Source organism: Atta cephalotes (assembly GCF_000143395.1).
Source record: "Atta cephalotes unplaced genomic scaffold scaffold00021, whole genome shotgun sequence".
Lineage (NCBI taxonomy): Eukaryota > Metazoa > Arthropoda > Insecta > Hymenoptera > Formicidae > Atta > Atta cephalotes.
Window position 1 is genome coordinate 3,189,597 of NW_012130085.1, and position 15,818 is coordinate 3,205,414.

At 32.9% G+C, this 15,818-nt stretch overlaps 2 protein-coding genes across 2 annotated transcripts in view; both read right to left on the bottom strand.

The window, feature by feature from the left end:
* Nucleotides 1-8,192, bottom strand: part of LOC105619381 (protein Wnt-1-like) — a 63,169-nt gene extending 54,977 nt beyond the window's left edge. Inside the window, exon 1 of the mRNA XM_012200902.1 lies at nucleotides 8,122-8,192. Within this exon, the coding sequence (XP_012056292.1) occupies nucleotides 8,122-8,192 (71 nt within the window). The remainder of the gene's footprint in view (nucleotides 1-8,121) is intronic.
* Nucleotides 8,193-12,321: 4,129 nt separating this feature from the next.
* LOC105619382 (CDK-activating kinase assembly factor MAT1) lies at nucleotides 12,322-13,379 on the bottom strand. The gene is made up of 2 exons (XM_012200903.1): nucleotides 13,256-13,379; nucleotides 12,322-13,160 (listed from the first exon to the last, which is right to left on the bottom strand). Exons 1-2 carry the CDS (start codon nucleotides 13,377-13,379, stop codon nucleotides 12,322-12,324), a joined length of 963 nt encoding a protein of 320 aa, XP_012056293.1.
* Nucleotides 13,380-15,818: the final 2,439 nt, after the last annotated feature.

Sequence of the window (15,818 nt, forward strand, 5' to 3'; positions counted from 1 at the left end):
TCTCTCTCTCTCTCTCTCTCTCTCTCTCTCTCTCTCTCTTTCTCTCACGCGCATCTCGACGTAAACGAAAAATACTAAACAAAACAGGATGCTATTAGGTTTTTGCCGCGCGCCATTGAAGCCTCCGTGTGCCGTGCCGTGCGGTGGTCCAATGATCCTTCAGGCTTTCGACATACTGCGAGGTTATTATTATCACGTCACGAGGATTCGGAGGTACTCTCTCGATTACTCGAAGGTTTCACAGAAAAATTCATCTTACGTAACGCAAGCGTTGCCGCGAGTTCAACGCGGGAAAATAGATTTCAACGGGGGTCGGATTTTATAGGCGTGATCGGTACCGGCGCGAATTCCGAACGATCGAATTAACGAACGCGTGATAATCCCGATTTATCCCTTCGGCCTGGCGAAAGCGTAACGCCTGGATCTCGGGGGGTGGCTTTCGCGAGGGGATGACACGTCGCGCCGAAGGGGAACATGTTATCGGCGGCGATGCCGTTTATTTTTACGAGACGGCTAGGTCATATATTACGATACTTTTTATATGGGTCTTATAAAAAAAATACGAGGACCGCGGGGAGTAGCAGTAACTAAAGTACGACGAGATACGCGCATCGTATTGGCCGCGACGTATCCGTCGTCCCTATAAAGTGCTTCTATATGTCGCGAAACGAAACACATAACGACAAGATCGTGCGCCCTTATCCCGTCATCGAATCTCGCAGGCAATATACTTTAGGTTTTCAACGAGCAATGTTTCGCAATACAACACACCGATGTATTCTTTGTCTTAACGTAAAAAATAAATATTCGAGAATTCGAGAATTCTTGTGTCCTCAAAAAAAAACGAATTATTACGAAATACTTTTTTTACTTTCGGTTTGTCGAACACGTATTTTATGGGGAAAATATTAAGAGAATACAAGCATAATCTATCGCTCTTTTGAAGGTATTATTATGAAAAATTATTGTGACATATGACTTGCCATGTTCCATCGAAATTTATATACAATGAAAGCAAAAAGTATTTGTGCAGAAAAAATATTTTTTAAAAAAAACTTCATTTTTAAAAAGTAAATATTGTCCGAGCGAGAAATGAGTCATCGAATCGATGTCGAATCAATATAAATACGATGATTTTAACGTCAATTTGATATCGATTCAACATTTAATTGATCATTTCTTGGATAATTAACAATTTATTTATAAAGAATAAAATAGACTGTATGTTTCTCAAAATTATATATACCAAAATTATATATATACCAAAAGATGTGTATTAATTATACAAAATATATCATCTGAAAAATAAGTGAAAATTAAAAATTATATTGTTTGAATGCTCAAAAAGTATTCATACAGATGAGAAATTTAACTTCTGAAATCAGGAATACTTGCTTTATTTATATTAGAACAGAATGTATTCATTGTAAAATTGCTAATTAATGTTTATTTTCTACAAATAAGATTTTTTTTGATAACAAATTTCTTTGTACGAATACTGCTCTCACTGTACATCTATTAAAAATATAATTACTTCATATTTTACATTTTTTTAATAACTCATTGTTTTTTTCCAATCACGGATTGTGATTTTTAATCATTCTCTTTGACATAAACAAATCGTGTTTTAAGATCAAGTAATAATATCGATGCACGATTCAAAAACATATAAAGGCGGAATGTATAAAATTCGCAAAAATTCCAAATATTAATCATAATAAATTCCATACAATGGTCGAAAATGTCGATATTTATTCATTCTCCAATCGAGTCTTATCTTTCAAGATTGTCTTAAGTAATATCTTAAGATGCTAATGCAGTCTTCTAATTGATTCGTGACCTTCTTAAAACCGTACTTAAGACGGTCTTGAATATAAGATCTGACTATGAATACTGGTCTATATTATGTATCGAACAATAAGTATTTACTTATTAAACATTTTGTTTAATAAACATTATTGCGCACAATTATTGCGTTACAATCGTTCGTCAAAGCGTAAAGAAACTTGCCTTATCATATAGGCGAGTTTATGGCGATGGCATTACTCGACACCCGTGCCGCGTCGGTCAGCAATGTCGTCACCGTCGGCGGATATACGTCGTCCGATAAAAGTATGGACGAATGCTGAGAAATAAAGCGCAAAATCGTCATTCAAGTCCGGCTTGACCGTCATGTCGTTTCAGGAGAAGCCGGTAATGGCCGGCGGCCTGCCGACAGCGACGGGGCCGGGATTATTGCGGGGGTAACGTTAGAGTGTTAATATCAATTTTAATCGCTCGTCGTAAAGACGATGCGCGCGTGCAACTATAACGCACCGACCGGAGACTCGCGTTTGGCAATAAAGACGCTTTTATTAAATCTGCCCTGGTGGTGGCGACGACGACGACGACGGCTGCGCACTCCCTCGCCGTCACCCGGGCCCTCTTCTGCACCCTCATGCTTCTCTACTGCGCGTTGGTTTACGGCCGCGTTCTTTCTATTTCTTTATGAAGATCGTGACGTTTCAAAAGACAGCGGCGTCGTCTTTGTCTCGATCGCTCCTCTTCGTCAGCCGGGAACAAGCGCATTGGTTGCTACCGCATTTTTGTCAATCATCAAATGAGACAGGTTCGGTCTCGGTATTTAGACTTATAATCCGCTCATGGAGCTTACTCCTCTTTATTTATCAGCCATCCTTTGCTTGAGAAAATGCCATTCAATACCGTATAATCTGTTAGTCTCTATAAGTTTCGTTTTTAATATGATATATATAGTAAAAAAAAAAGGTTATAGTATCAATTAAATTCTATCAATTAAATTCTATCAGTTAAATTCTAGTATCTATTTTAATATGTAAAATTTAAAAAATTATCTTTTTATATATATAGTATTTTTACATTTTTTTAATTTTTATTAACTTCGATGCCATTTTCAACACAAATTAACTTCAATCTCTTCAATTTATTATTCATCTTTTTCTAATTCTTACAATTAGAAAAAGATGAAGAGAAAGTTGAATCGATTAAAGTTAATCTACATTGGTGAAAACAGTCATAAGAAAGTCAATTTTTCTGCATTTTATTCATGCAGCACAGTTATATACAGATAAACATCATTTTATTGCTATAAGAAAAGTTATTACTCATTTTATTTTCTTTCTTTTAAGAAACGATTATCTTTAACAAAGAATATTTTCTTGATAATAAGTTTAAAATATTTTTAAAGTACTTATTATACAAATCTTAGAAAATCACATTATTATTATGTATATTCAAAACAAGAATTAATTTTTTTTTAAGAATATTATAAAATCGATCAAAGAAGCGACTTTATATAATAAGCAAATCAAATTCGTTTTAATTTAATAATCTTGAAGTATTTTTATTAGGATTCAGAATATATTTTTAAATAAATTTGATGAATTTATGATAGATTTGTGGATATGAATTTTTTGAAAACTTGAAGTGTGTGTGTATATATATATATATATATATATAATTATTATTATTTGCTTAAAGTATGCATTTTTCTGTACAAATATTCGATATGTAGTTTATGATGGAATAAAAGTAAGCTTCGTTACACAATTGAAAATGTTGCAAAGACAGAGATTTTTTATCAACAAATTTACGCGGAGAAAAAGAAGGAGCAGTAAATCGTTCCCCTTCGTTGGATAAGTCGAGAGAAATAACTCGAGGGTGCGCGTCTAATTCCGAAGCACGTTAGATTCTATGGACGCGAACGCAAAAGAGAGATCGATAAATCGAGTGGCCGCTCGAATGGTAAACAAAAGCTGAAAATAAGAAAGGAAATCCTCATTAAACCTCATTAAAATCAAGACAGTCATGCTCGATGCATTCCTGAATTAATATGGCATACGGCGAAGAGGGGCTCTCGCATTCCCATAACGATAATCGAAAGCTTCGAAAATTCATGATTCGCTTCGAAATACTCTACGGTCCACAGTAAACATTCATAATGATGACGTGAAATCTATACGTTATCGTATGCTTTGATGAACTAGAAGTTGAAAAAACAAAAGGAAGAAACAAACACCGCGAATGAAAAGTAATGGGGATCTCTTATGTGACCTACGCTGAAATTCAATGTTTTAATATTTCGCAATCATAATTGATACGTAATAACTGTAGGATATTACTGCAATTGTGATATCTAAGAAGCAATCGATAATAATTTGAGTTGATTGATTTCATCGATGCATATCTCGTGCACCATATTTGTACGCATCGTTAGTTTTCACGATCGGATAAGAGTCAAGTCGATTCTCAAAGAATATTCTTCAATTTAGTTGGAAGGTTATTCTTTAATGATCGCCGATAGCTAAGATATCAGTGATAGTCTTGGAGAGAACGATCGACATGATACTTGTCGATACCTAACTGAACAGATAATCACAAGTCGCATATTTCCGGTTTAAAAGAAGTTAAGACCATATAATATTACAAGGGAAAGTAGTGAAAAACATATAGCATAGATGTAAAAAACATCATAAGGATAAAGAAATAATGAGTTTAATATGATTTAATCTCACATATTATCTCTTTATTCTTACAATTTTTTTGTTATATATTTTTAATTTAATAAAATTTGTAAGGAGAAAATAAATTAAATTAATTTAATTAAGTATAAAGAATTATTATTTTTAGTTGAAGTAGATCTTAATTATTTCATGTGAATTTATATAACATTTCTGATTCCACAAATCGCGCTCTGAAATTTTCTTCTTAAAATCAGTTGCATCTGAAAAAAATGTATTGATATTTTTATTACTCGTCTATCTTGATAGAATGAAACTATCAATGCTACGAGATATGCATTAACAAAAAGTCTTGATAGATATCAGTTAATCGAGAATAAAAACAATGAAAAATAAACAACAATTTAAGAAAAATTTGCATCATTTATCTCGTTTTTATACACTGAGAATAAATCTACTAAATTTTAACAAATATTTGTTTATATATAATACTATATTAACAGTTTGCTAAATAAAAAAAGTGATATATATAAAATTAATAGTTCCTATATCAAATTAATTATTTTTGTTCAAATAAATACATATGTTTACATTCAGTAAATATTCAACTAGGACTATTCAAACAAATGTTTATTAAAATTTAGTACATATTTCTCTCAGTATAATATAAGTATAAAATCTACAGTTTGATATTAGAGTATCGTTCATCAAAGTGTATTAAATTAAATATCATTATGCCATACAATCGATGTTAAAAGCGAAGTAGATGGTCGATACTTTCCAATATCGGCGTATCGGTGACCCTAATCGGCGGATTCGCCACGCGCGCCGATAGCGGGCGATTAATCGCCCGAGGGAACGGGTTTGTCGGAAATGAAATATCTGGGTAGAAAATCATGCTCGACCGTAAAGGATCGACCGCCTCTCTTCCTCATTTAAGATTGTAGGGGCACGTTGTCGCTACCTATACACCACACTATGGTGGATACAATCGCATATAGCCATTACTGCCGGGGCTTCCTCCGATCTCGCTCGCTGGCGGCTCGACCGATCGAAGAGGATTATTCGTCCATTATGGATTCGTAACTATCGACGACTATCCGGCGCGTCGATGAATATTATTCCTCAAATTTACGCCGAAAGCGTTTCGACATCATTCATATTCTTCATCTGATTAATCTTATCTGTCCCACGATATTGGAGTCCCACTTTTTTTTAATCATTACCATGAGAATCTCTCGGTTACGATATAAAAAGCAATTTTATGCAATAACTTGATCAGTGCTCGATTCAAGCGATAAAGTAAAAAGATATTTAAACATAAATAATCCTCGAAGAAAAATATCTGACTTTCACCTCTCGCTTATAATGAATAAAACTTTAGATAAATCTTCATATGCCAATCAGGTCAAATGAATCTGATATATTTGATATTTTTTTCTCTTGTACTATTATATTTTTGATATTAGTTTGTTATACTTTACTTTGTTTTCCTATAATTTTTGACATCTAGCTTAGTTCGAATAGCCCATTATTTTGATATATTTGAATTAAAATTTTGTTTATATATAATATTTCTTGAAATATTGCCGTTTTTTTATAACTTTAATCAAAAATTAGAAAGAGAGATATTAAGAAAATTTATCCCTAATTATGCGATCGATTCAAGATTCCACATATTTTATTTATAATTACATATTAATAAGAAGAATTAATGCAATTACTTTCTAAATTGTTCCTCTTTTATGTACCAAATAAATTGCCAGTTCTGTTCCCTTTGAAAAAGACCGCCACTCAAGGTGAAGCAAATATTTCGTGATTATGATTGCAGTTTTCGATATTCGTCCTTGAACTCGCTGTTGAGTGACGTTGAGCATAACTCTTGTAATAACTCGCTACTTACATGCCACTTTAGATCCGCGCGCGCGGGAACATCTCGGGGGATGCTGCCGTTCGAATAATCACGAAGAAAGCCGGCGTATTCCCCATGGACGGGATTCCCTTCTAGCGTGATGCATCCGTGGCGGTGTATCGTAACGCTAATGCGCCATGTTTTCGCGAGTACCGCGGCATCAACGCGCGATCATCGTATCAATAAAAATAATCGACTGTCCAGAACTCGCGGAGGATATTTATCTGCAGCGAAGAACATATTTGTTTTGCCAGTCGCGACCAAAGTGCTCTGCGTGGATAACGAGAGAGAAAGAGAGAGGGAGGGAGCTGAGGGAGAGACAAGTTTGCCTTCGTCTCCCGGAGGAAATTACTGTAGATAGAGATGATACTTGCTAGAGAATGCATTCCCTAATCATGCGCGCGCACGCAATTGCACGCTAATGATATTATAAAGCTGGATAAACTTCTTCTTAATGTTTTGATAAATAATAATGATATCTTTCCAAAGTCCAACGCGCTATTAACTTCTTTTCTTTTAAAGTATCATTGTATATCACCTCTAACAAGAAGAATCTTTATTTTAAGGATCTTTAATAAGAAAAAGAAACTTAATTGCATTATGTAATGATATTTTAATTATCATAATATATTTTGTTATTATAGTGCATTTTTAATCGCAGTTATTTACTCTTATTTGCTCGCATTTATTATTAATTTTATTGTTTAATAAGAAAAAGATTTCAAATTAGAATTAGAGATGTAGAATTGGAGATGATATATTTTGTAGAAAAAAAAATCTTTATTCAGTGTATTTTTCAAATTATGAATTTTATAAAGTTTTCAAATTATAAATGATGATTATTTACAATTACTTGTCGATTAATGTTTCATCTATATTTTTATGAATAGAATCGGCTTTTTCCATTAAAAACGGAGGCGTCGATAAGCATCTTAGTAGTGAAAGTATTAGACTTATGTAGGAATATACGCAAGTCGGAAGATTTAGTTAAACTCTCGCTCAATCGCAATTCGAAATGTCTTGTAGTAACATGGGAGTTTAAAAGATATTTAAAAAAGTGCCAGAATAACTAAGACGATTTTCAGATATCGTCGTAGATTTTTTATGTCCGTATTTTCTATTCAACAATCGTTTTCATCGCGAAATAAAAATTATATCCTCACTAAAATTAATTAAATTTGAAATCAAAAACATCAAATCGGATAACATAGTGTTTAACTTGGCGTTATTAAGGCAGAATATACAACAAATCCCATTTATTTAGATATATATATATATATATATATATATATATATATATTAGGTATCGCGGAAAGTTTGTGTCGTTTTTCCCTTATAAACATCTCTTGAAAAACGACACGAACTTTCTGCGATACCTAATAAATACAATGTTATTTTTTCTTACAACTGCTCCGCATCTATCGTTAAAAAAAAGCAAAGATTAAAAGTTAAGAGTTAAAAGTCATTTGTAATATATATTTACATTAATTTTATTAGTATGACTTGATACCAACCTTAGTTTAAAATATTCTAAAAGTTTTTACTCTCACATAAATGAATATTCCAATATTCTAAACAATTTAACATAGATTGGCAGCCAGGGATTTAATAAGGGATTATTCCTTAGTAACTGTCACACGCTTCCGTTTTAATAACGACGCGTTAAATACGAATCCCTCTTGGTGCTCCGGTTCGTTTAGCTGTAAAAGATACGTTGCAATTTCGACTCACCACCAGTTGGCTTGCGCGCCGCTTTGCCACGCGACGATCAGCAAAGACACGAGCAGGTAGCTCATTGACATGACGAGCGTACGATGTTGCGTGCGGCGATCCCGTATGGACTTTCTTTCTCTCTCTCTCTCTCTCTCTCTCTCTCTCTTTTTCTCTCTCTTTCTGTTAACTTGGCCGCCGAATTCCTGAAGTCGAATCTTCTCGTGGTAAGCGCGAAGGAGAGAAGAGATTACGTGGTCCGTTCGTGCTGCCTTCTCAGCCTCGCATTCTTACATGCGCCGCCGACGACGGTCCGTGTTTCGCATCGTTCTTTCCGCGAACGCGAGCGATATATCGGCGTGCGAAACGTCGGACTGTGAGATCTCCGGTCGCCGAAGATCGCGCGCGAAAGAGAGAGAGACGAAACGAATGGTCCAGGACCAAGCGATTTCGGAGCGCGCGACCGGAGCGGATCGACACTTCGCGGTACCCGCGTCACCTTTTATCGCGCTATGCCTCTGTGCTCGAAAGACGAACGAAAGTTCTCCAGCTTCGGTTCCTCGTCTCGTCTTACATGTTTCCGACGACGCGCGACCGATTCGAATGCCGTTACGCGACGCAATCGAATAACGCGGATGGAGCCAATCGGCTCCTGTAAATCGTCCGGTAAGTCGTTTCTTGCTCCGAAAAATCTCGCACGGTCCTCCGAGCGAGTGAGGGAGGATATGCGAGGAGATTTAACGAACTCTCAGGAATTTTAATCGGTAAAACTTTCACGCTAGCGAAAAGCACGCGAAGCAAGAACAGACGTCGTCGTCGCGAACGGTGACCACAACCGGAGTCGACACGACCGAGACAACACTCCGTGAACGTTCGCGTACGGACTGTGGCCGGTACTGCCGGTAGTCACGAGGAAAAGGGCAACGGGGCTCTCATGGTGGGCGGAGTCGCCGTACGTTCGTAGCTCACCGATTGGTCGCGTCGTTGAAGAGCCTCTCCGAAGCTCCACTCGCGCTAATTAAGCATTTTGGCACACCGGCGACGGGACGGTGCGAGCGCGTACGATCGCTCGCTCGCTATTCGTTCCTTGGACTCGCGCTTGGACTCACTGAATCCGACTTACGTGAAACGCGACCGCGGCTATCTGCGTCGCCTCGAATCGTTTCATCGCTCGAGATGAGAAATCATCTCGAACTCAAAAACGGACGTTTGAAATATACCGCTATACTTCGGATTGTGTACTGTTAGATATCAAAGCCGCAATGGCAACTTAATCCCTCGAGTTAAATAATATTTTGTTATTTTTAGCTTCCATATGTGTCAAAATGTAAATCAATCCATTTTTATAATTAATTGTAAAATTAAATTCATATTGACGTATGACTTAATTATATGTCAAATAATTAACTAAATTTGAGTCAAATTTGATACATTTTCAATAAAATTGTTTCACTCCATTGTTTTAGTTATGTAAATTAACGATATATTGAATAGGCGATTTATGGGAATGATTAAAAATAACTCAAATTCGATATAATTTGACATTATGAATTTAACAGTGTATCTTTTTATATGATAAATATTTATCACAGGAAAAAAATTGAATGGTGTAACAAAGCTAAAACTTACTGCGACTTCAATATATATCTGAGTCTATAACTGAGAAAATTTGATGGTTTAACAAATCGTTGATGTTATTCAGCTGTCAACTTTGCTATGATATATTATAGAAAACTGACTGTCCGTATATTACGGCTGTAGATTTGCTGAATCAGTGAAGTTTTTAGCTGTTTTTTTCCGTGTATCGCTCGAAAATATTATTCTCGGCTGTCTCAATAAGATGCCACTTTTGACAAATATAAGAATTAATTAGGAATAAAAGTTGACTGTAACTAACTATTAATTTTGAAATATTATAAAACAATTCAGAAACGTAACTTAAATTTTTTCTGTCTAACGAGATGATAGAAAACTTGTTATGGTAATTAAATGATTAATACACTCACATAAGGATACTCTGAATAATCAACAATGACTTTCTTTGAAAAGACTGTAAGAACGATATAAAAATTCGCAATTTTTTTATTTCGAAAAAAAAGGACATTGCCATCATAAAAATTATGTCTCTACTTGTTACATTAAAAACACGAAAATGGGAGAGGAAAACGCTAAACATAACATTGGTACGTAAATTTGTTCAAGCGACAGTAATAGCAAAGTGATTTTAAATATTTAACTTTCTATTGCTTAAATTATCCTACTTGTTTAAGAAACGTTTAGTATAAAAACAAACAGTATTAAACAAAGAATTTCTTAGGACCGTAAATGCACGAATAGGGAATAAATTCCTTAGACAGTTAAGTTGGATCTTACTATTATTTTATGTGATTGGAATCAATTTAAATATATTTTTAAATATGAAATAATATTGATTCAAATCAATATCGCTATTTTCTGAATTATAAATTTATCTTTATTATGCGCTACAAAAATACTGTCTATCAATCCGCGACTTTCTATTCCACTTAACACTCATATCGTACATAACGTATAATTTATAATAATATAATATGAAATTAAACTGATCTCGGTATTATAAAGATATGTGTGTTAATTGCGTATCTTATTATTATATACAAACATAAAAATAATTTTCAAATTTGGTGTTGCTAAACTCATTCTACTTCCTTTATAATAGTATGAATATGAATTATAACAGAAAAATAAATTACGTATGTATGCAAAATCTGCGATAATCAATAAAAAGCATATTAATATTTATTATTTTATTTAAATATATATATATTTTAATTTAAATAAATGAAATTTATTTACTTATTATTAAATTTATTTACTAATATATAATAAACATAGAACATTTAAAGATCTTGTATTTTCAAGCTATAATAGCAGAACGGAATTCGAATATATTGATTTTAATTCATTATTTTAATTCATTATTTTATTCATTATTCATTATGCAAATGGTCAATATTGCTGCACAATATTTGATATTGCACAATATTATTTATCATGTCTAAAAGCTATCATTCAACTTCCAAATTTACTTTGAATTACTTAAATTATTAATATTATACAAAATAATTATTTAATAATAAATTTAGGGACTGCTTTATAGTAAAATATTGACAATTATGTAATTTATTATGTATTTTTATCAATTTATTGAATAATTACTAATTATTCACATTTGTTTAATCAAAATCTTTGGGAAATTTGAAAATTTAGAAAAATAAGCAAATATTTATTTAATCACATTTTAATATATGTGAATGATTTCGATTCTTACGTATTTATCTGCAATATATTCAGTATAATAAAATAATTTACGATGTCAAATTTCCTAATAAATTAACTATTTTTTTCTCTTTTCAAAAAACATGTTTTTTATGTTTTTGTAGTGATATCTTTTAATATATCATAAGACTAACGCTGCCATCTGCGGGCCTAATAGACAATTTATAAGAGCAACAGTGGATAAGGATTTGGAAAGTGTACGTAATTATATACTTGACAAAAGTATACTATTTTTTATATATACGCAATTTATATATGACGTAATAATAAATTATTACAAATAAATTGAGATAAATTAGTAATTATTCTAAATATGCTTATAAATATATAATCTTATGTAAACAACACCGACACATATAAATTACGTATATATCGTAAAAATTTAATTTTTCTTCGCAGAATTATATATTATGTAATACATATATGTACATATATTACACAATATTTCGACACTAGTAACAATATAAATTTTATGTTGTATTTTTGTTAAGCGTAATATAATATGTTTTTGTTAAGAAACACACATTTTTCTTCTCCTATCTAATCGCAAAGGAATGCACAGTGTAAATATAACGATACAAGATTTTGTTTTTATTAATAAACAGTAAAATTATTTAAAAAATGAGAAATATATATATATATATACATTTAATAAAGCAGAAAGAATTTCTCTGATGGCAGAAGTGCTTTGGTAATTTGAGCTATATCATGTCACATTCACATCAATTTATACTCAAGGCACTGTCACTGTATGACAAATTTTGAATTAACATGTATTTTATATGACAAACAGAAACAATAATTCTTAATTTGACAGCTGATTAAAACAGTATTTAATGTTATTAAAAAAATTAAGACAAACAAAGATATATCACATTCACTGTTTGAAAATGTCTTGTATAGTCATACAGTTGCAAATTCTGCTTGTCGCTGTGAAGGATTATGATAGAGACCAGCCATCGCTTCCTGCAATGCTCGTAAGCATGCGACATGTGCCTTAAATCCTCCCGCTCTTTCAACCTGACATTCGTTACGTATATGTGAAACGTATCCACGAGCTTGGAGTTCTCGCCAGTTCGGTGGTGACGGACCTTCTATCTGTTGCCAGATAGGCGTATAAGAATAGAGAGGTCCCTCTTCTATCTTTGGCACTGTGTAATTCTGATTTCCTTGATTACCAAATTTAATTCCTGTACTAAACTGCGTTGCCCTAACGGAGGATAAGGCTTTCGCTTCTTTCTTCTGTGTCTGTATTGCAGAAGCAAATGATTCAACAATGTTTTTGGCATTTGCATCAGAGAACGTTAGCTCGTCGATCAGAGCTTCCTTCTCACGAATCTTTTTCTTCTTTGTCTCAACTTCTTCCTTTGCAATTTCTATCCTTCTTTCTTCCTCTTTCTGCTTCTCCAATTCTATCATTTCTTCTAGTTCGTACTCGTTTCTACCAAGTTTAGCTTTACTTTTCGCTATTTGTTCTTTGTTATCTTTTTTATATTGCTCTATTTTCTTGTTTGTTTCAACTACATCAATGTTATTGGCCAGATTGTATATTATAGTCTCAATTTCCTCTAAATAATCATTATATTCCCTTAATGTAGAAAAATCTTCTTCTCTTTTATTAAAATCTCGTAGGATACGTTTTCTTATATTCACTTCTTTTTCGACCATAGAATCCTCAAACATTTGAACTCTAAAGTTCGTCCTCCTTAGTGGGATTTTGCATTCTGGACACGATCCTGAGCCTAAATAATTAAATTTAATTGTAGGTATTATTAAAATTACATTCTCTGTCTTCATTAAATAAAATATAATAAATATTCATGAAAATAGATCAAACCTTTTAGAAAGAGCAGATCCACACAATTCTCACATAATGTATGCCCACAGACGTTTACCATCAACTTTAACGATGGATTTCGGTATTTGGTGGTTTTACACCGTGGACACGCTTGCTCATCCATCTTCAGGGGAGAAAATAATAAAACAGATTTGACAAAACGTTTTTCCTGGTTCAGAATTAGAGGTTACTTGTAAATGCAATACATTTTAATTTACGTTGAAAACGATGTTATTTCTCGAAGTTATAAGTTAAAATAACTGCTTGAACTGCCACTTACAAACTACCTAATATTATATTCTGATATCATATTTAAATTATTTTGCTTATAATTGCACACGATGCATGCAACCCTGGCAACATAACCTACGGTGTAACCAAAACTACTTATCAGCACACGCTCCGTCTCTCGAATACTATCGAATCGCCTATCGATAGATTATATATCTGAATAATGTGAATTCGATTTTAAAAGAAATAATTTTCATTGTACATACATAGACTCGATTTTGTTCTCTTTCCACGTTTATTTATTTTGTTTGTTTATTCTTTTTATTAGAGAGTAATAATACGTGCCCTCAGCATATATTGTAGAATTATTTGGAATGAATTTCGATCTGAATGTTGTTCAATTATTCGCGATATTTCTATTATATTTTCTATAAGGGAATAATTCCGATTAAAATTCATTCTGAACAATTGCATAATTAATAGTACGTATTTTCCATATTTTATTATATCGTTATATACTCTCTCTCTAAATCTTTTAAAGTGAATTGTCACTCTAAAGAATAAAATTTCAATTTTAAAGATTGGAGCCAGACTTTTTCAAAACTGATTGAATTTTCACTCTTTATAATTTTATTCCAAAGAATTTAGAGAATAAGTATATATACTTAGCATCCATACTTTTTTATTTAATTTTATATTTATTCTTTTTCTATTTATTTTTATTTTAATAATGTATGGAAATATACTAATTTTTTTAAATATACTTTACTGAATAGAGATCTAGACTTAATAAAAGTTTAATTTACTATTCTCTGCATATTTATTTTACATGTATTTGAATATTACTTTGATACTAAAAATTAATTTATGTATATAGGGTATCTTAAAATTCGCAATTCAAATATTATAGCAAAAAAATGTTTGCAAAATTAAGTAAAAAAGTTATTTATAAATTTTTATTTATTTTATTAATATTTATCTGAGATATAAAGATATATTAAATTATATAAAAATATATAATTTAAATAATTTTAAATATATCTAATTGGAATATGATATTTTAGATATATGTATATACATATATAAAATATACATAATATTGAACAATTTCCATTACATACAGACTCTCTCTCTCTCTGTGTGTGTGTGTGTGTGTGTCTCTGTGTGTGTGTGTGTGTGTGTGTGTGTGTGTGTGTGTCTTGTGTGTGTGTGTGTGTGTGTGTGTGTGTGTGTGTGTGTGTGTGTGTGTGTGTGTGTGTGTGTGTGTGTGTGTGTGTGTGTGTGTGTGTGTGTGTGTGTGTGTGTGTGTGTGTGTGGGTGTGTGGGTGTGTGTGTGTGTATATGTGAGTGTATGTGTGAAGATTGAAATTTCTTCATATAAATCTCCTTATATCACCTTTATAAGATTTTTGTTCATTTTGTACTCAAATTGAATTAGAGAGATCTGATTGAAATATCAAACGTATTTTTATGCTTTAAATAGACATATCAAATAATCTCCACATTATCTAAATATTAACATTGTTTATACAAATTACTTCTTCTAAATAAATTTGCATATTGATCGGAAGAACCGGAATATACCTATGTGAATACAGGTACATCAAAAGTTTTTGAAACATATAATATATGTTACATTGCAAATATGCACCTCGGACATTACATTTCCTGTACTTATCCTTTTGCAGCGCGGGATAACGAAGCTTGCGAGATCGCAATATATTTCTCGAAAAAGATGGTACGTCAGCATGCCAGAGATTAATGGTAAGCAAGATATTTTCAGCAAGAGGAAAGAGATATTACGACTATGGTGAAATCACAATGGAAATCCTTGGTAATTTTGTTGAATTAAATGGCAACATAAAATTTATCGATATGGAAGTAATGGATATTTCGCCAAATCTCGATTGAAATCGAAAACAGACCTAGATAAGACGTGCAGCCATGAAGTCGATAAAGAGTCGCTGCGACGTAAGAACGTTCATATATCAAGCAAACTTAAGGAGATGCGTTTTCATGGATAGCTAAATTACCTCGCAGTCTTCTCGCCCGTTCTCCGTGTTTTCCTCCTCCTTTCCGTAGAAGTAACGACCCTCGCGAGGCTATAAGTCACCCTCCGAAATGGCCTGCGACAACATACGCGCCCCTTATTTCGGTAAAGCGACCGCCCTGTGACCGGACGCGAAATTTCTTGATTAAGATGGAAACGCGTGACCTAACGTAATTATGCGCACTCGATGGCTGCGTGGCGTCAATATATACGATAAAAAAAAAATATATATGTGTGTGTGTGTGTGTGTGTGTGTGTGTGTGTGTGTGTGTGTGTGTGTGT

Coding starts and splice junctions, on each gene's coding strand:
- LOC105619382 (XM_012200903.1), bottom strand. CDS start 13,379: ATGGATGAGCAAGCGTGTCCACGGTGTAAAACCACCAAATACCGAAAT. Junction 13,161..13,255: donor GGATCTGCTCTTTCTAAAAG/GTTTGATCTATT, acceptor TTAATTATTTAG/GCTCAGGATCGTGTCCAGAA.